The 19,967-nt window shown below is 41.1% G+C and overlaps 1 protein-coding gene across 4 annotated transcripts in view; it reads right to left on the reverse strand.

Annotated features, from left to right (window-relative positions):
- The window catches only part of dgkb (diacylglycerol kinase, beta), a 752,355-nt gene that overhangs the window by 104,249 nt on the left and 628,139 nt on the right, over window positions 1-19,967 (reverse strand). For all 4 annotated transcript variants that reach the window (XM_048520589.2, XM_048520551.2, XM_048520559.2 and 1 more), the window contains one exon: window positions 11,869-12,064. In XM_048520589.2, the coding sequence (XP_048376546.1) occupies window positions 11,869-12,064 (196 nt within the window). The remainder of the gene's footprint in view (window positions 1-11,868; window positions 12,065-19,967) is intronic.

Below are 19,967 nucleotides of genomic sequence, written 5' to 3' on the forward strand. Positions count from 1 at the left end.
CAGCCTCGATAGTTGGAGGCAATCTTTTGTCTCTCAAAATGAGTGGTTATGATGTGGTAAAACAAGGGATGCAAATTTCTTGGTGTCTGAGTTTCAGCGCCTCTTTATTAAAATAGTAATTCTGAGGCAGCCAATTTGACATATTCCATGATGGTTGTCAGGTGATCACAGCAGTCATTTTATTTCAGCAGTTTCCTCTTTGGAATATCTTGGCTCATTAAAATTTCAAGTATTCAAGTAAAAGGATGAATATTGAAAATTGATTGTCCATTTTCACTAGTACAATTGTATCATGGCTGGTAAAAAAAATTGGCAGGATTATGAATTGGATACATAAAATTTTAAACTGATTTCCTGATTTGCACCCTGTTAAGTAAAACTCGATAAATGGATTGTACCTTTAAAGATGTGGAATTTCTGAATAGCAAAGCCTTGTTTAAATTAATACTTCCTTTAGTTTGTGCTGACTTGCAAATCTAACTTGGTCCTCATCAAAGCCTATTAAAAGAAACTCTATTCTGATCTTCACCTGTACTCTACTTTTTAAACACTTTTTAAATAATGATTATAGCAACAAGAATGGTTACAGATTGAGGGCGTTATATATTACTTCTGAAAACAATTCTTATAAATAAACTTTAGTCAAGCTGTCAGACAGTTTTCCTTTTACAATCAGGAGCAAAGAATCCTTCACGGGTCAATGAGGAGGAAACACCTGAAATCAGAAGGGATTTCAATGCACAAGGCATAAAAAATCCAGACACTCGTATTACCCATCAAATGAAAACCAGTACAACCAGGTCACAATCATAAATAAAACTGTTTATAGATTCCACAAGATGTATCGAAAGCCTTTATCAGGCAGTCTTCTTTGTCTAAAGGCAATAGAATAGTCAGATATGTGGATGCACAAGTTCAAACTCACTCTTTATATCATGGCTTCTTCACCTCAGGGTAGTTCAGGAGAAATCTTTACCCTTCTAGTCTCCTTATTCAAATGAAAATACCAATTAGGAGCAGAATTAGGCCTCTTGAGCCTGTTCTGCTATTCAATAAGATCATGGCCGATCTGTTTGTGTTTGAAATTCCACATTCTCGTCTCAGCCTGCAATCTATACAAATCGACACATATTATTTGCCAGATCACTTTCTGCAATTTCAGTATACCACAACATGGTCAGATGACAACTTAGCAAATCCACTCACCCTCCCCACTTTCCAGCAGGATTACTCATTCCTAGATATATTTGTTCATCCCTCCAGCACCCAAACTTTCAGCTGGAACTTTTCGATGACATTGCAGCAACTGAAAAATCTGCCCAATCATTTTCTCCAGCACCACAATGCAGAATGCTAACCAAGCACTTTTTTACTTGTCCTAGGTTGTTGAATTCACTGCTCACAGAGATCATGTTGTTGGGCCTCTAGTGTCCCATAAGGATATATTTGGCCTTTCGTTCTGCATGTGTGACCTCCTCTGCTGATTGCACAAACTCAATGGGTTGGCATGGAAGTCTCTCAGGGATCAATGTTTACTTTCATTACTGTTCCACTTTATATATTTACATAAGCTCTGCCAATCAGTTTACACATCCCTGGTTAGTTTAGTCTCATCCTACTTTTTCCACTTTAGAGCAACTTTTTGGTTATTCATTGCTAGTTGCTGAAACAATCCCGGTTCTCAAACTTACTTTTATTTTTTACAACATTATGAATCTCTTCTTTTAATCTAAAACAATGCCTACATTCTTGGATGCTAAATATATATGTTTCCCTGCTGAGCTGATTTTTTTAATAAAGCACACAATTGTTTAAAACTTTGAATCATTTCTTTAAATGATTCCTTTTGTTTACCTACATGTTTATTTGCGGCACAGTGGCTTAGTGGTTAGCACTGCAACCTCACAGCGCTAGGGACCCAGGTTCAATTCCAGCCTCGGGTAACTGTCTGTGTGGAGTTTGCACGTTCTCCACATGTCTGCGTGGGTTTCCTCTGGGTGCTCCAATTTCCTCCCACAGTCCAAAGATGTGCAGGCTAGATGGATTGGCTATGCTAAATTGCCCGTAGTGTTCAGGGGTGTGTGGGTTATGGGGGATGGGTCTGGGTGGGATGCTCTAAGGGGCAGTGTGGACTTCTTGGGCCGAAGGGCCTGTTTCCACACTGTAGGGAATCTAATCTACAACCAAAGCTTTAGTCTATTCATCCAATGACAGCGAACTCTTCCCTCATGTCTTTTTAATTGGTTTCTTTTAATTTTAAGATTCTTGTTTTGAACTTAATTATGCCACTCAAAATTTAATATGGAGTACATTGCATTATGTTAATTTTACTTCAGAGGCTCTTTTACCATGTGATCACTTATTAATGCTACCTCATTATGCAATATTTCAAACATATACTATGGTTGTATGATTGTACATGCATTGTTCAAGAAAATTGTCATGAGTACATTTTATTCACTTACTTTCCTCACTTCCTTTACCGATTTGTTTCATCCAGTCAGTACAGAGATTCAAGTCCTCCCATGTTTACCACATTGCTATTGTGACGAACTGTAATGATTGCTGTTCCAGTTTCGTTCAACAGTATGTTTGCTGTCAGGATCCTATAAGCTTAATTGACCAGCATTTTGTGGCTTTTATTATTTCTCATTACTACCCATACAGATTCTACTTCCTGGTCTTCTGAACCAACCTCCTTAACAGATCGGAAGAAAGACCAAGAAGCCAGTGATGGTGAAGCTATATTGTCATTTGTTTTTATACCTACTCCCACCAGCTCAGAAACTGGTGCTTTGCACAACTCATTGGTGGATTAGCAAGTGGCAGGGAGCCGGATCAGAGAATAAGGAGACTGTAGGACAGTTTAGAACTGAAGGATGGTCGCAAATGTTGTCCCATTCTGACAGCAATGTAAAATGTAACAGTTCACCACAAATCCTGATCAACTACGAAAGGAAACTAGCAGAAAACACTGATATAAAAGCCTTTATGAGTATATAGAAAGGAAGATAATAGTGAAAGTAAATGTTGGCCCTTTAGAGGATGAAAATGCAGAGGTAATAATGGGAAACACAGAAATGGCAAAGGCACAAGACCAAAATTTTGTCTCTAATTTCACAGTGCAAGTGACTAATTTCTTCCCAAAAACTGCAGTTCCCACACAGGAGCTTGGTGAAATTATTACAATCAATGAGAAAGTATCAAGTAAACTGTTGGGATTAAAGACAAATAAGTCCCAGGGGCCTGGTGGCCTGCACCCTAGTTAATTAAGGGAGGTGGCAGCAGAGATAGAGGATGCATTAGTTACGATTTTCTAAAACTCCCTGGATTCTGGAAAGGTACCAGTGGATTGGAAGCATGTGATACCCTTATTCAGAAAAGAAGATGGGACAAAACTAAGAAACTATAGACCAGTTAATTTGAACTCTGTAGTGAGAGATTGCTGGAGTCAATCATAAAGGAGAACATAACTGAACACTTGGAAGAACATGCCTCAATTAACCAGTGTCAGCACGGTTTCACGAAGAGCAAGCCATGCTTGACAAACATGCTTGAGTTCTTTAAGGATGGAACTAGTAGGGTAGATAATGAGAACGTGGTGGATGCATTATATCTTGATTTCCAAAAGGCATTTGACATGGTCCCACAAAAAATACTGATCAGAGGGTTAAGGGTAGAGTACTGGCTAGGATAGAGGATTGGTTAACTGACAGAAAACAAAGGGTCGGGATAAATAAGTCCTTCTTTGGACGGTGAACTGTAACTAGTGGGGTGCCACAGGCTTCTATTCTCAGGCCTTGACTGTTTATACACTATATAAACTGTTACAAAGAAGGGGAGGTTAAATGCTTAGAAGATTGAAGATTGGTTAACTGATAGAAAACAAAGTGTCGGGATAAATGAGTACTTCTTTGGATGGTGAATTGTAACTAGTGGGGTGCCACGGGGTTCTGTTCTCAGGCCTCAACTGTTTACACACTATATAAACTGTTACGAAGAAGGGATGGTTAAATGAATGAAAATCACTTTACATGTAACAAGTAACAATTTATTTACTTAACCCAAACAGTGAACAAATTAATAGAAATTCTAAAAAATGAACAATTCCCTCCAATTCCTAACTATTCCAGAACTGAACAAAATTCTATTGTATGCTATTCCAATAAGCACAAGTTCCACTTACATAATCTAAGTAGGAAGAAAGAAAAAAAATAAAACTTCGTTTCTCAAAGCTCACACAAAATGTGCCTTCCAGAATGCTTGGCTTTCTCCACTGTCTCTCCAGTCAGATTTCTGAAGAAGGGTCTAGAGCTGAAACATCAGCTTTCCTGCTCTTCTGATGCTGCTTGGCCTGCTATGTTCATCCAGCTCTATACCTTGTTATCTCAGATTTAAATGCAATCGGTTTTCAATCACTAAGTGCTTAGTTTAAACTAATAGGCTGATTCCAGCTAGTTTCCAAAACATCAAAACAAGCCTAAGGTTTCCAATCGCACATCGAATTGATTCATGTTTCAATCTTAGAACTGGCTGTACATCTTCAGCTATATGTGGACACTTTTTTTGCCTCTTATCTCCAAGCTTAGAAAGCACTTCATCTCTTAAAGGAAACACGCACTCTACACAACTTTGTAACAAAATGACCTGCAAGCAGGGACAGAGTGTAACATAGCAAGTTTATGGATGATACTAAAATAGGTGGGAACACAGGCAGTGATGAGGAGACACAGAGTACACAAATGAATATTGATTGGTGAGGAGAATGGGCCAGAATTTGGCAGATGTACTTCAGTTTGGATAAATGCGAGGTGGTCCATTTTGGCTGGGAAAACAAAGGGGAAAATTATTATTTAAATGAGAACCAGATTCAAAGTACATCAGTGCAGAAGGGTCTGGGCATGTTTGTGCATTAATCACAGAAAGTGGGTCTGCAGGTGCAGCATACAATAAGAAAGGCAGATGGAATCCTGGCATTTATTGCAAAAGGACTGCATTATAAAATTCAAGAAGTGTTATTACAATTATATAAGGCATTGGTAGGACCATATCTAGTGTATTGTGTCTAGCTATGGCCTCTGTAATTGAAGAAGGATGTGGTGGCAGTTCAGAGGAGGTTCACCAGGTTGATTCCAGGTATTAATGAGCTGTCGTACGAAGAGCATTTGAATAGCTTGGGTTTTTACTTTCTGGAATTACAAAGAATGAGGTGTCTGTTTGAGGTATATGAACTGATATTGGGGATTAATAATGTGAGCATGGAACAGATGTTCCCTATTGTAGGGAAGTCTCGAACAAGAGGGCATAGAGATAGAGTGAAAGGAGATAGGTTCAAAACTGAGATGAAGAGAAAATACTTCTCTCACAGCATTGTGAATCTGTGGAACTCACTGCCCAGAGTGCAGTGGAGGCAGAATCAATCACCAGATTCAAGGAAGAAATAAATATGTTTCTGATGAAAAGCAGGATAAAGGGCTATGGGGAGCAGGCAGGAAAGTGGGGTTGAGACCAGGATAAGATCAGCCATAATCATGTTAAATGGTGGATCAAGTTGGAAGGGCTGAATTACCTATTCCCATTCCTAATTCCAATGCTCCTGTGTTCATATGTAGTCCACCACAAATCATGAGACCCCTATATCTCTCACACTTCTTGCTGAGGCCCAGGTAGGAAGAATGCTCCCTGAATACCTGGGGTGCACAGTTCCTTTTGCCAGAAGCACAACTCTTCTTTTTCCCTTTTCTGGTAGCTTGCCTTCTCTGTATGCCTTCAACAGTTTCATATTCTGTTTTCAACAGGAAGGTCTAAGAGTCCATTAATGCCTGGGAGCAAATGGTTTGCAACAAATTGAAATTTGCAAAAAAGTACTTCAGCACCTGTCATGCCAATATGGAATTTTGAAAATTCAAACAAAAATGGAAAACATCAAATATGAGAGGAATTGAATCAACAATCAGGGCAACAACTTATGAATTGGTATATGATGCCTCTTCAAGATTTTTGCTGCTATTTAATACACATGTAGCTCTGCGAATCTTTCCAAAGGTAAAGATTCCAAAATATTAGCACTGCTGTTAAGTCAGTGATCGCCACTGACTGACATTATAATCCCCTGCTCTGCATACTTTGAGCAGATATTACCTGTACACACTCATGCCTCTAAGAAAATGACATTTGGTGTGCTTCATGTCAAGGAAGACATGTGTATTGTATGTGTCATTTTAAGGGCACTTGTAGTGTTCAAAATCCAGGTGGTATTAATTCTAATCCTCATTTGTGGGGCAAGATTTAGTGTCTGCCACAGTAGGTCATTTAGTGGTGCTGTACATTGATTCAGCAACAGGATGGCAGTTGGGGGATCCTGCAACTTTCACATTTACAACCCGATTCAATCCACTGAGAGAAAACCCGATAGAACATTCCTCCCCTCGTGCCTATTGAGCCCGAGAGAAAACCATAAGGGAAACTATGAAAGATAACAAAGTGTGAAGCTGGATGAACACAGCAGGCCAAGCAGCATCCCTGGAGCACAAAAGCTGACGTTTCAGGCCTAGACCCTTCATCGGAGAGTGGGATGGGGAGAGGGAACTGGAATAAATAGGGAGAGAGGGAGAGGCGGACCGAAGATGGAGAGAAAAGAAGATAGGTGGAGAGGAGAGTATAGGTGGGGAGGTAGGGAGGGGATAGGCCAGTCCAGGGAAGACGGACAGGTCAAGGAGGTGGGATGAGGTTAGTAGGTAGGAAATGGAGGTGCAGCTTGGGGTGGGAGGAAGGGATGGGTGAGAGGAAGAACAGGTTAGGGAGGCAGAGACAGGCTGGGCTGGTTTTGGGATGCAATGGAGGGAGGGGATGAGCTGGGCTTGTTGTGTGATGCAGTGGGGGGGAGGATGTGAACTGGGCTGGTTTTGGGATGCGGTGGGAGAAGGGGGATTTTGAAGCTGGTGAAGTCCACATTGATACCATTGGGCTGCAGGGTTCCCAAGCAGAATATGAGTTGCTGTTCCTGCAACCTACGGGTGGCATCATTGTGGCACTGCAGGAGGCCCATGATGGACATGTCATCTAAAGAATGGGAGGGGGTGTTGAAATGGTTCGCGACTGGGAGGTGCAGTTGTTTATTGCAAACCGAGCGGAGGTGTTCTGCAAAGCGGTCCCCAAGCCTCCGCTTGGTTTCCCCAATGTAGAGGAAGCCACACCGGGTACAATGGATACAGTATAAATCTCATTACAGTGCTGTTAATGAGCTCACTGGTGAGTAGGTAGGTCTTCATGCAAAAAAGCATGAGAAGCAAAACCTGGCATGTTAACTTCTAGGAATCCAATACACTCAGTGCCCAATCAAAGCACCCAGCATCAGCTCACTCTGGTGGAAATTGGGAGAGGGAGAAAGGTTGTGGCTAGGCAAGCTGCTTAAAGCCAGCCCCCTGTTCTTGTTAACTGCCCATTCTCTCCACCTACTTATACAACTTGCACTCTACTAATCTGCTTCCCACCATCGCTCATCTTTTTGCCTGGACAGCAGACGCTGTTATGTCTGTTGGTGCCACTGAGAAGCACCGCCGGCCTTACATTGGCTGTCAGCTCTTTGCAGGCAGGACATGTGTGCCTGAAGGGTATAGGGCCCCAACTAGGCTATCAAGAGCCTGGGTGGCACAACATGCAGTTGGCTTTTACAAAAAAGGGCAACGCAGAACATTCACTGTCTGTCTAACTGCTAGCTTGGACACCAAACACCTTCCCAAGGTTACACCTGCAGTCTTAAGGAGGGGATAATGTATTTGGTGCTTGGTCGGAATAATAAAGCTGAGGCTGTACCACTTTTGCACATGCTTATTCTAAGTTTGAACCTATACATGCCAGCAGTACAGGCGGTCAACATAGTTATTAGCCTGTGCTGACATTGCTTTTTGCATGGTTCATTCACTCTGCTCCTGAGTCTTCATACTGACACTTACTAGTTACATGACATTTTCTGATTCCACAATAAAGCTTGCAGTGCTTGTTATTTAGAATCAGACCCAGTTCTTTAGTGGCAGCAGGTTCCAGAATACAAATTCCCAATGGAAGACAATTCAACTTCCCTGAAAATAAGGTCTCTGGTAAACCAAAATAATGCAAAAAAAAATTCAAGAGTTTTTTTTCAAATAACTAAAGAGAAAACAGTGAGGTTGATACTGTCATGAACTTTGTCCAGAATCAAAAAACGTAGGAATTCAGAAATTAATCTTAAGGAATATTTGTTTTGCTTTATGAGTTAACTTCCTCTAATTGTTTGGGGAATGTCAGAAATCACATGGCACCAGGTTATAGTCCGACAGGTTTATTTGAAAACAAAAGCTTTCAGAGTCTTACTCCTTCAGGTGTTAGTGAGTAAGGAATATATCCATAATAACCAATTAAAACCTTCTAACTGATTAAAGATTTAACAGCATCTTAGGTTTCTTTAGTACATTCTTATCAATGGAGTGACCCTTTGATCTTTTACTTATAAATTCTGTGTCTGATAGTAATCTCTCTCACTAACACCTGAAGGAGTAAGACTCTGAAAGCTTGTGTTTTCAAATAAACCTGTCCACCTCAGTTCCACACCAGCACCACCACGTCACACCTGGAGTAACATTAAATGTATGCTTATGTTTACCATCTCCTTTTTTCTTTCCATTCTTTCTACGTAACTTTACCAAGTCTATCTTTTGTGAGTTTGGATGTATTGCAATAAGCACATAACAGAGAAACCAATTGGAACATATTGCTTGACCTCTTATTAGGAGCTACCATCATTAAACTAAGGATGTTATTTCGCACAGCTTTAGTGATTTTTCCTCGAGCTGGATCATGCGTGGGCAACTCGGAGCATACACAAGACTCTGCATTATGATATAGAGGTTATATATCGGCATGGTTAGAAGACTGACTTGCTAACAAGAAACAAAGATAGGCACAAATGAGTTACTTTGCGCTTGGCAAGATGCAATGTGTAGAGTGTGAGTCAGTTGATTGTGGTGTGGAGTTCCTTGATCTGCACTAATGTTTGCAAAATTCAGTTCACAGACATAGGGCAAGGGTTGGCTTTCAGTGGGTAGATGTTGATTATCTGCCCCAACCTCAATTCCCAGTCCTCTGACATCTTTGGGCTGACAGCCAACCTGTGCCCTTACTCCTGACTCCTATGATTCTTTCCCCATGCCAACCAAAGCCAGAACTAGTCCACACCCAACACACAACCACCACACTGACAGGCACCACCACACTGGCCCTGGCACCTAGCTCCTTCCAGAAACAGCCACAGCAATCTCCATGGCTCTACCAACTTTGGAATCTGCTGGCCTCTGACTGATAGGCACCACTCGTGTTCTTCATCCGGGGACCTGATTTCAAAGGAAGGCTCGCTACTGGCCTCCAAACTGTCTAATTGGAAAATGATACGACAGGGCTTCCTCCAAAGTGTAGGTGCAATAGTCTTGACACATTTTAAGCGTGACACCAGGCCAAAAAAGTTGAATATTTTGTCTGTGATAAGGACTGCAATGTTTTGTGGTATTGTTCAGGAATAAATGTTGGCAAAACACCAGCGATAACTCCTTCTTTGAAATTGTGCAATGGAATCTCTAACAATCATTCAAGCAGGCAGATGGGCCCTTGTTAGCTGCTCAGCTTGATATTTTTTCCCAAACCCTGGTGTGGACCTTGTTATTGGAACTTTGTGGCTCAGCAGAAGTAATGCTAACTACTGAACCATGGCTTTAGTGAAGTTGGGTCTTCTTCATAATAACTGTCTCCAAGAGATCCTTACCCATTTGATGTCTGAAGTAAGCGAATGAGAGAAAGACAAAGAGAGATAAAGAAAGATTCCTCCTTTGTGAAAATGGCAAAGGAACAAATCTTTAAGTCGTGTTTTTGAACCCAACCCTACAATTTTTGCAGGGATGTGAGTGGGGGATTAAGGACAGGTCCCAATTTGCAATCTGCACTTCATAGAAACAATTGCACACATTAGTGCAACTGCCTCAGTCAGATTTGATTTTAATAGTGAGCTGTCCAAACCAAGACTCGTACACTGATGAGAAGATGATCTAAACAGGTTGGAGTTCTCTGAAGAGATAAAGCACCTTTCTGCATACAGCTGAGGGATACCTTTAGGAGAGGTTAGTTCCCCTTTGGAATTTTTAAAAGTAGACATGAATGTGAATGAAAATGCAAAAACTGACTGGAACTGAGAAGACAGATCTCAAGAGAACTGTCAAATTGCTAAAGCAGTTCCATCATCCGACTTTTAAATTTTGGAAAAAAGACCCTAGTCTGAAAAAAAAGTTTGCTATTTTACTGTGTTGACATAATCTTGAAAATCAACTTTACAGGATTAGTGCTGCATGACTGAATTCACAGTTTTTAATTAGTACAGTGGAATGCCTTATCAGTTAATAGTTTAAATGACAGGTCTAAATTTTGACACACTTTTTAACACGAACTATGAATTCAAAAGTTTTTGTTTGAGGGATTAAAGTAAGTTAAATAAGGTGAAAAAGAGTTTAATTAATTAGAGTGGTTCATTGTCAATGATGAATTTCCCAATGGACACTGAAAAGTTTAATTTAGTCTCTGGGTCCTGAGGTCTGTTCTAATGAATTCTGGGTATGTTGGCTTGCTTGGATTAAGGTAAAACGATTGTGGATGTGGATTGTAGTAGTGCATGAGTTGCCACTAAATTGGCATTAGGGCTAGGAAGAGCATGGGACATGGGTTGTGAGCTTAAATTGGCATGGAGGACAGAAGGGGCCATGGAGGCAAGTAGAGAGTCATAAGTTGCTCTATGTTGGCATGGATGGCGCAAGGGATTTGCTTGGGTGGGAAGTGTGTCAAGGAGGGAGGGAGCATTAGGGACCAGAGCCGTGATGTGGGCTGAAGGCTGGAGGGTGTTTTATGTTTTGTTATTTTCATTATATCTTTGCCAAAGTACTGAAGCCTCTCACCCAGCTTACCTCCACACCAGGGAGTTTTCGAAGTCTTTCAAGGGATATCCCCACCGTCAAACTCTCATTTGTGCTTGCCCCCTCCAGAATGAAAATTCAAACCTTTGGGGCACTTTATCCTGAGTTGGGTTTGGTAAGCCAAGAATGCTGAGATCTCAACTGTAGATGAGTACGTGTGTGTCCATTTAGATATATATTTCCATGCAGCAAGTTAGGAATTATGTGGAAAAGATAAATTGAAATAAATCACTAGCAAAAGAATACGCGATAGGAGCTTTGTTTTGTTTCCAGTTTCAAAAGTAAATCAAAACAAAATATATTGACAACCCAATGGTTAGGATTGCAATCTGTACCTCATCTTAATTCAATTTTAATTATATAGATGCAGACTGGAAGAATCAGGGGTCTTGGCTCTACCAAGAATTATGCACCTACTTCAAAATTGGAAATTTAACCGTATGCTGATGACAAAGGTCAAAACATTAGCATGTTGGGAACTCCAGAAACGGAGAAAACATTTGCATTTTAATGAGTATTTGCTTCTGGATTAAACTCAAACTTCTGACACTGGCCTGGCCTCTGCGTATATTTTAGTTACAGAGGTGTCTTTGGTATTAAGGAAACATTCCTGCCTTTTGCTCATCATTTAATTCATGTCAAACCTGCATAAATGAGCTTCTGCACATAAGAATTGCAAAAATGAGCAAAACTGTTGACTTCTTAAAATGAATAAATAAAAACTGAAAATGCATCAGATTTGATGAAGTGGATAATAATCATAATTAGAAAACAACTTTGCATGTGAACCTCATCTGAGATAATCTGACATGTGAATTAATTTTAGAATAAGTATCGAATGTTATCATGAGCAATGGACCATTCCTAGATGGCTACCTACCTTGAACACAGAATTTCAGTTCTTTGGCATCTATGACTGTTGCCCGTTTCTCTGGCACCTTTTTACTGCCTCGATGATAGCTTCGTCTTTTTTTGCTCTCTCCCCAAAGGTTTGATCCTCCATGTATGCTTGGTATGTTCAAAACAGCTATCCCTTCCAATGGCATATTGCTCAAGTCCAGCTGGATTCCGTTGCACTAAAAAGGGGAATTACAAATAAAAGAAAAAAAATCAAATACCATATTCAAATTACAGCTAAAGTACCACTTGCAATTTTAATGCTGACAATACCAGGAAACCCCTGACTTTAACACCCAGTTAATTGCAATACAGCAGCTAAGGAGGATGACAAACATGAGATACTAGCTCCCAAGGCTCATTTGCTTTAACTGCCTGGACAGAGCTAACAGTTGTGCTGATAGGAAGTCCCTTGTGTGGAACATAATCAACTTCCAACTGTTCTATACAGCTCCAAAACTTGGACTACATATAGATACCACCTCAAGACCTATGAGAAGCACCAAGGCTGTTTGAAACAGATTCACCACATTAGCTGGGATGATAGACATACCAATATCAGCATGCTCAAAGCAGCCAACAGCACCAGCTTTGAGGCCATGATCACCTGAAAGCAAATCCGCTGGGTCGGCCGCATGCTTTAGATACCTGAATTGTGTCTGCTGAAGCAAATCTTCTTCATCCTGCTCAAGGAAGGCCCTAGCCCTATCAAACAGGAGGAGGACAAAGAAAGCCTTTCAAAGACTGTTTTGCATCAATGTTTACCGTGGAGAAGGAAATGGAAGGTAGAGAACGTGGAAAAATAAAATAACGACATCTTGAAAAATATACATATTGCAGAGGAGGAGATACCGGATGCCTTAAAACACAAAAAGATGGATAATTCCCCGGCACCTGATCAGGTATACCCTTGAACTCAGTAGGAAGCTAGGGAAGTGATTTTTGGGCCCCTCACTGAGATATTCATTTCATCAATAGCCACAGGTGAGGTGCCGGAAGACTAGAGGTTGGCTAACGTGGTGCCACTATTTACGAAGGATGGTAAGGAAAAGCCAAGGAACTACAGACCGGTCAACATAGGTGGTTGGCAAGTTGTTGGAGGGAATCATGAACGGCAGGATTTACATGCATTTGAAAAGGCAAGTACTGACAAGGAATAGTCAGCATGGCTTTGTGTGTGAGAAATAGTGTCTCACTAATTTGACTGAGTTTTGTGAAGAAGTAACAAAAAGGATTGATGAATGCAGAGCAATGGGCATGACCTATATGGACTTCAGTAAGGCCTATGACAAGGTTCCTCATGGTAGACTGGTCAGCAAGGTTAGATCACATGGAAAACAGGGAGAAGGTTAACTCAGAGTACAATGAGATCTTGATCAGATGGAGCAAGAGGCCAAGGAGCGGCAGATGCAGTTTAATTTAGATAAATGTGAGGTGCTGCATTTTGGAAAGGCAAATCAATGGTATACATAACGGTAAGGTCCTGGGAGTATTGCTGAACAACGAGACTTTGGAGTGCAGGTTCATAGTTCCTTGAAAGTGGAGTCGCAGATAGATAGGAAGGCATTTGGTCTGCTTGTCTTTATTGGTCAGTACATTGAGTATAACAGTTGGGAGGTCACGTAACAGCTATGCAGGATATTGGTTAGGCCATTATTGGAATACTGTGTGCAATTCTGGTCTCCCTGCTAATAGGAAGGATGTTGTGAAACTTGAAAGGGTTCATAAAAAATTTACAAGGATGTTGCCAGGGTTGGAGGGTGTGTGCTGTTCGGATGGGCTGAACAGGCTGGCGCTATCTTTCCAGGTGCATCGGAAGGTGAGCGGCGACTTTATAGAGATTGATGAAATCATGACGGGCATAGATAGGGTGAGTAGCCAAGGTCTTTTCCCCAGGGTGGGAGGGTCCAAAACTAGAGGGCATAGGTTTAAGGTAAGAGGGGAAAGATTTAAAAGTGACCTAAGGGGCAACTTTTTCAGGCAGAGGGTGGTGCATGTATGGAAGGAGCTGTCAGAGAAGGTGGTGGAGACTGGTACCATAACAACATTTAAAAGGCATTTGGATGGGTGTATGAATAGGAAGGGTTTAGAGGCATGCACGTCAAAACTGGCAAATGGGATGAGATTAATTTACAATATCTGCTCGGCATGGACGAGTTGGACTGAAGGATCTGCTTCTATGCTGTACAGCCCTATAACTCTATGACTCTCTGAAGATTTCCCTCAAGAAAAGCAACAAAGTAATCAATGCATGGAAATTCCTCATTCAGAAGAAAATGAAGAAACTCTTGGATGAAGGGATACATTTCTTTGAGAATATCCACCTTTACGAGGATGTGTGGAAAAAGGATCAGAGGCATGAATGCCAACAATCTCAACGCCAAGCACCACTTCCATCTCCAGGAAATACATGCCTAATATGTGGTCAGAACTGTGGCTCTAGAGTCTGGCTCATCAACCATCTAAGTACACAGAGAACCCTGCGACACCAAATTTCTTCAGTGAACAATTATTGCTGTTAGCTCAAGGTTGCCTATTATGACCCTGGACAGCTTTATCTTGTGGGCAGCTGCTGCATTTCAAATATAAGTGTCATTGTATTGAGAAAACCTTTTTATGAATGCAAGGAAAAGCCAGGGACACAACTTCTACTTGTTGGCATTATATTGGACTCAAGAGAAGCTAATAGAGCCAATGTAAATTCACTCGAGATGTAGAATAGTTAACGGTATACTTAAAGGCTAATATAGATAATTGCAGTGAATTTGGGAAGCCTGACCTAAAATTGTGAAGTGCTGAGCTTAGAACTGTGAGTTTGAGGTAAACCATTGCTCTTGTGTGTAAATGTTTGTAACAACATTGGTGACTTTTTAAACATATAGTTAATACCTAACTGATGTTATTTTCAGGCGTTGTGCTCATGTTACACAGTTATCTAACCAAAGGCCAAGTGACAATGGTGATTTCCAATTTGCAATTTAATGTAATGTACAGAATGTTCGTAGAATATTTGCCATACAATGGATGCTCAATGAAATGAAGCACAAATGGGGAGTGTGGCACTCATTTCCCAAATCACATGAACCACGGGGAGAAAACAGACTTTGAACTTGTATGTACACCAAAACAGAATCAATTTTCATGAAGATCCAGAAGGAAGTTGGCCAGTCACTGCTAGGGCCTTTATGGACCAATTATAAACCATGATTTTAGAGAAATGGGTCAGTCATGGGTTGTCTTGATTGGAGAAACTGAGCAGTGACAGTGTGCTACTCCTGAGGAAACGTGTCAATCAGAAAGTGTTTAGGAGCATGGAACACGCAGGAAGTAGAGACCTCTTTTAGAATGAGGCTCATTGATTTTAGGGCTATTGCTGCAGCAGACAAGGAAAGGGATAGCCGAGTCAGCTGCCTGAAAGAAGGATGGGCAATGATCCTGTCTGCTTCTTGGTGAAGTTAAGCAACTAAAGCACAGATTGGACATTCACTAGTGTGAGTATTGCTGAACTGTTTGATAATTGTTTAACCAGGAATCTAACAATAGCAGAGTTGCTTAGAGTGACATCTTGAGTTTTTTGTCACTCATATCTAGAATTGACTTCTGAACCCAGGATGATAGAAATAGCCTAAAATTTGAAAATGATTTTCATGGATTTGAACTTCAGTCCTAATAAATAATCTATTATTGCAACATTATGTGATAGGATACCAATTAATGCAATGTAGACCATCTTGTGTATTGGTGGTGAGTTGACGGTCCATTGACTTCACTTACAAAGGAAGTTTAACTTTGTGCCACACCAGTTGGTGATTTCTATTTTGATATTCAATGCTAATCTCATCCTCACAATTCCTAAAGCAGCAAGTTATAAAATTCAATTAAATCACTGAGAGACAAATCAAGGCACAGGACTTCTTCTGTGCAGCAGTACTAAATTGTTTATGAAGAACGTGTTATAATTTCAGTAATTTCAAGTTATAATCATTTTAATTTCACAATGTCAAGCTAACACCCCACCCTCAACAATCCCACCCCACTGGATCCAAAGCTCTATATTATGTTCTTAACACTACATAAAGAAAAATATTCCCCTTACAAACAGACATCTTAAGTGTTTTGCTCTGCATTTAGTATTGAGAGGTAGAGAAACATTTAAAGTATTGGCAGAGATCAGTAGCTCGGGTGGAGGGTGAGGTTGTTGACTTGCTCACCAAGCTAGCTTGTTTTTGTTCAGATGTTTCATCGCTATGCCACGTGACATCATCAGTGGAGCCTCAGACGAAGCTATGTTATTCTACTCCTCTTGGAATTTATACTGTTGGGTCCTTTATGGAGAGTAGTGTCATTTCCGGTTTTGTTCTGTATGGGTTTGTATATGGGGTCCAATTCTGTATGTTTGTTGATTGCATTACAGGTGAAGAACCACGCCTCCAGGAATTCCCGTGCATGTCTATGTTTGGCTTGGGCTACTATGGTTACTTTGTCCCAGTCAAACTGATTGCCTTCATTGTCTGAATGTACAGATATTAAGCAGAGTTCATCAAGACGTTTCACTTCTAGCTGATGTTCACGTATTCTGATGGCTAGTTTCCTTCCTGTCTGTCCGATGTAATATTTGCGGTAGTCGTTGCATAGTATTTTGTAAATTACGTTGGTTCTGCATGTTGTGGGAATGGTGTCTTTAATCCTTGTGAGTGTTTGCCGCAGAATGGCTGTGGGCTTGTAGGCCACCACAGTTCCTGGTGATCTTAGGAGTCTTGCTGTATGTTCCTGATGTAGGGCAGTGTGTTAGGTTGTACTGTGTCGTCCTGTTGTTGTCTCTTTTGTAGGTGTGTGTGGATGAAGTTGCGGGGATATCTGTTTAAAGTGAGGATTTTATATAAGTGTTCTTCTTCCCAGCATAATTCTGGAGTGTTACAGCATGTCCTGGCCTGTTTATATAGTGTCCTAATGCAGCTTTGTTTGTGGACATTGAGGAGGTTACTGTGGAAATTGAGGATTTGATCTGTATGGATTGCTTTTCTGTACACTGAGGTTTGGAATTCCCCATTTGCCAGTCGTTCCACCTTAACATCCAGAAACAGAAGCTGATTGTTTGTTTCTTCTGGAAGAAAACTAGCCATCAGAATATATGAACATCAACTAGAAGCAAAACGTCATGATGAACTCTCCTTAATACCTGTACATTCAGACAATGAAGGCCATCAGTTTAAATGGGACAAGGTAACCATATTAGCCCAAGCCAAACATAGACATACCAGGGAATTCCTGGAGGCGTGGTTCTCCAACCATACTTCAATCAACAAACATAGAGAATTGAACCCCCATATGGACCCATACAGAACAAAACCGGAAATGACAGTATTCACCATAACGGACCAGACAGTGTAACTTCCAAGGGGCGTAGAATAACATCACTTCATTGGCTGCTCCACTGATGGTGTCACCTAACATGGTGATGAAACATCTGAACAAAAACAAGCCAGCTTGGTGAGCAAGTCAACTACCTCATAGGTGCATTAGTTACATGTTATGTGTTTGTCATAAAAGGAGGTGAAGGGGCAGAATTGTTCACAAATTGGGATGAGACGGAACTATTTCCACGCATAAATAGTATTTACACTCTTTCACCAGGATTTGTATGGGCCTTCTGCTGAAAAAGGTATATAGTGGACCACTGCAAAAATCATCCACAAATGTTTTTTTCATACAGTTTGATTTGGAATATAGAGCTGGATATTTTACAAGTCCCTGTCAGGCATGTTTTCAGAGGGGGCAAATATAAATTAACCGGTGTGCCCTTCACTGCATCAACCTGCCCTCCCCCCACCAAAGCTGTCCCCCAGAATGCGTAGATGGGCACTGACATCAGCAGTGTTTTCTCCAGAAAGTCAGGCTGCAAGAGGACAGAGTTCAGTAAGATGGAGACTGAAACCTTTATGTCATTAGGTCACATGGTGATGTCACCATGAGCATGGCTCTTTGGTTAGCTCTCAGAGCCTCAAGTGCTGAAAACTCTGATATTCTGACAGTGGAAGTTTGATACATTTGGATGGAAACCCAGCAATATCAGGGGCCCATGTGAAAGTACAAGAGTCATTTGTTATCTTTGTTGACAACAATTGCATTTGCAGTAATTTGAATCAGAAACTGGTTGATGTTAAAGCTTCTCCCTCACAAGCTGCAGTTGAAACTAATAGAGAAATCATCATCTGCAAAGGGAAATCTCCACTGTGCATCTAACGGGAATTGATTTCTTTCACTTATTGTTCTAAGATGATTGTCTGGAATTTAGATCAGGCGACAGAAGTTTACTTACATTCTGAAGGTCAAAAAATCACAGTTCATAGTCCAACAGGTTTATTTGAAGATGCAAGCTTTTGGAGTCTCGCTCCTTCTTCAGTTGTCAATCTGAGGGTGTTCTTGTTACTGGTGGGGCAAGTGCGTACGATTCACTCATTTCATCGCTTGCCCCTAGTGGAATGTGAAATGGCACCTGAAAGCAGACTGTCCTCCCCAGTGTTGGTACAAAATACCTGACATACCCTCAAGCAATCCATCAGAGCTGTGCTAATCTAAATTCTGGGCTCTAGATCTCTTGAAGTATGATACATTGTAATTGTTCCTGAATTAATTCATTCATTTCTGAATCTCTATAACTGTAATTAAAGTTAACATGCTGTGTTTAATCTTTAAGTGAAGGGTAATCCTGCTAAATAGAAGATCCACAGGGGTTCGTAAATTTGCTTTGCTCTACAGCTGAGGAATTGAGGCCAGCTGTAGCTGAGAAGGGCAGGTGCAGAGATTAGCATTTCGCCATCGACAATACCACTCTCGATGGGGTGACACTGCAAGAATGATAAAGACTAAGAAAAGAAAACCATTAGTTTTTTTTCCCCTAATGCTCAGTTGGCAGAAGACAGGTTTGAACTTTCTTGCAAGCGAGTTAACCTTTCTCTGAACTGAGTTTCTGTATAATTCAGTGGCTGTCTGCAAAGAACATACTTACATTTTCAAGAGCATGTAAACATTCACAAGGATTTTTAAACAGAAAGTAGGAACTTGACCAGAAGATGCTATCTTGAACTAAATTTTTACTGCCACCGAACGAGCAGTAACCTGACAGAGCAGATCAGCCTTCTGCTATAGAGTACACCCGATATGCATCAGTTTTAATAGGGTGAACATCCATTAGACTCTCTGTGTTTATCATCCAGGCCACACCCCATAATTTCTACCCATGCAGTGAATGTGAGAAGTTCATCCATTACGTTTGCCCTATTTAACTAGTGAGGTTATATTTTACGCCATGTACACTATCTTGAAAAAGACATTAAAACATTTGACAGGAATCAAGTGACTATGAAGAATATTCTTGGAAATTTAGAATGGTGAAACAGGTTCTTTTCTGATGAAAATAAATTTAGGTCAGAGGCATAGTTCAGGTTCTACATACTCAAAGGTCACCACATGGTCAATGAACTGAAGATTAACATAACTCATGTTGCCGCTTTTAATTTGTAATGATTCAAGTTAAGCAGTTAAGCTTTGATTAAAGATAACAAAGTGTATAGCTGGATGAACACAGCAGGCCAAGCTCAGGAGCACAAAAGCTGATGTTTCGGGTCTAGACCCTTCATCAGAGAGGGTCATGGGGAGAGGGTTCTGGAATAAATAGGGAGAGAGGGGGAGGTGGACCGAAGATAGACAGAGGAGAAGATAGGTGGAAACGAGAGTATAGGTGGGGAGGGGATAGGTCAGTCCAGGGAAGACGGACAGGTCAAGGAGGCGGGATGAGGCTGGTAGGTGGAAAATGGAGATGCGGCTTGAGGTGGGAGGAGGGGATAGGTGAGAGGAAGAACAGGTTAGGGAGGCGGGGACGGGCTGGGCTGGTTTTGGGATGCAGTGGGGGGAGGGTACGAGCTGGGCTGGCTTTGGGATGCGGTGGGGGAGGGGGAGATTTTGAAGCTTGTGAAGTCCACATTGATACCATTGGGCTGCAGAATATGAGTTGCTGTTCCTGCAACCTTCGGGTGGCATCATTGTGGCACTGCAGGAGGCCAATGATGGACATGTCGTCTA

Source organism: Stegostoma tigrinum, chromosome 2 (genome assembly GCF_030684315.1).
Source record: "Stegostoma tigrinum isolate sSteTig4 chromosome 2, sSteTig4.hap1, whole genome shotgun sequence".
NCBI classification, from domain to species: Eukaryota; Metazoa; Chordata; class Chondrichthyes; order Orectolobiformes; family Stegostomatidae; genus Stegostoma; species Stegostoma tigrinum.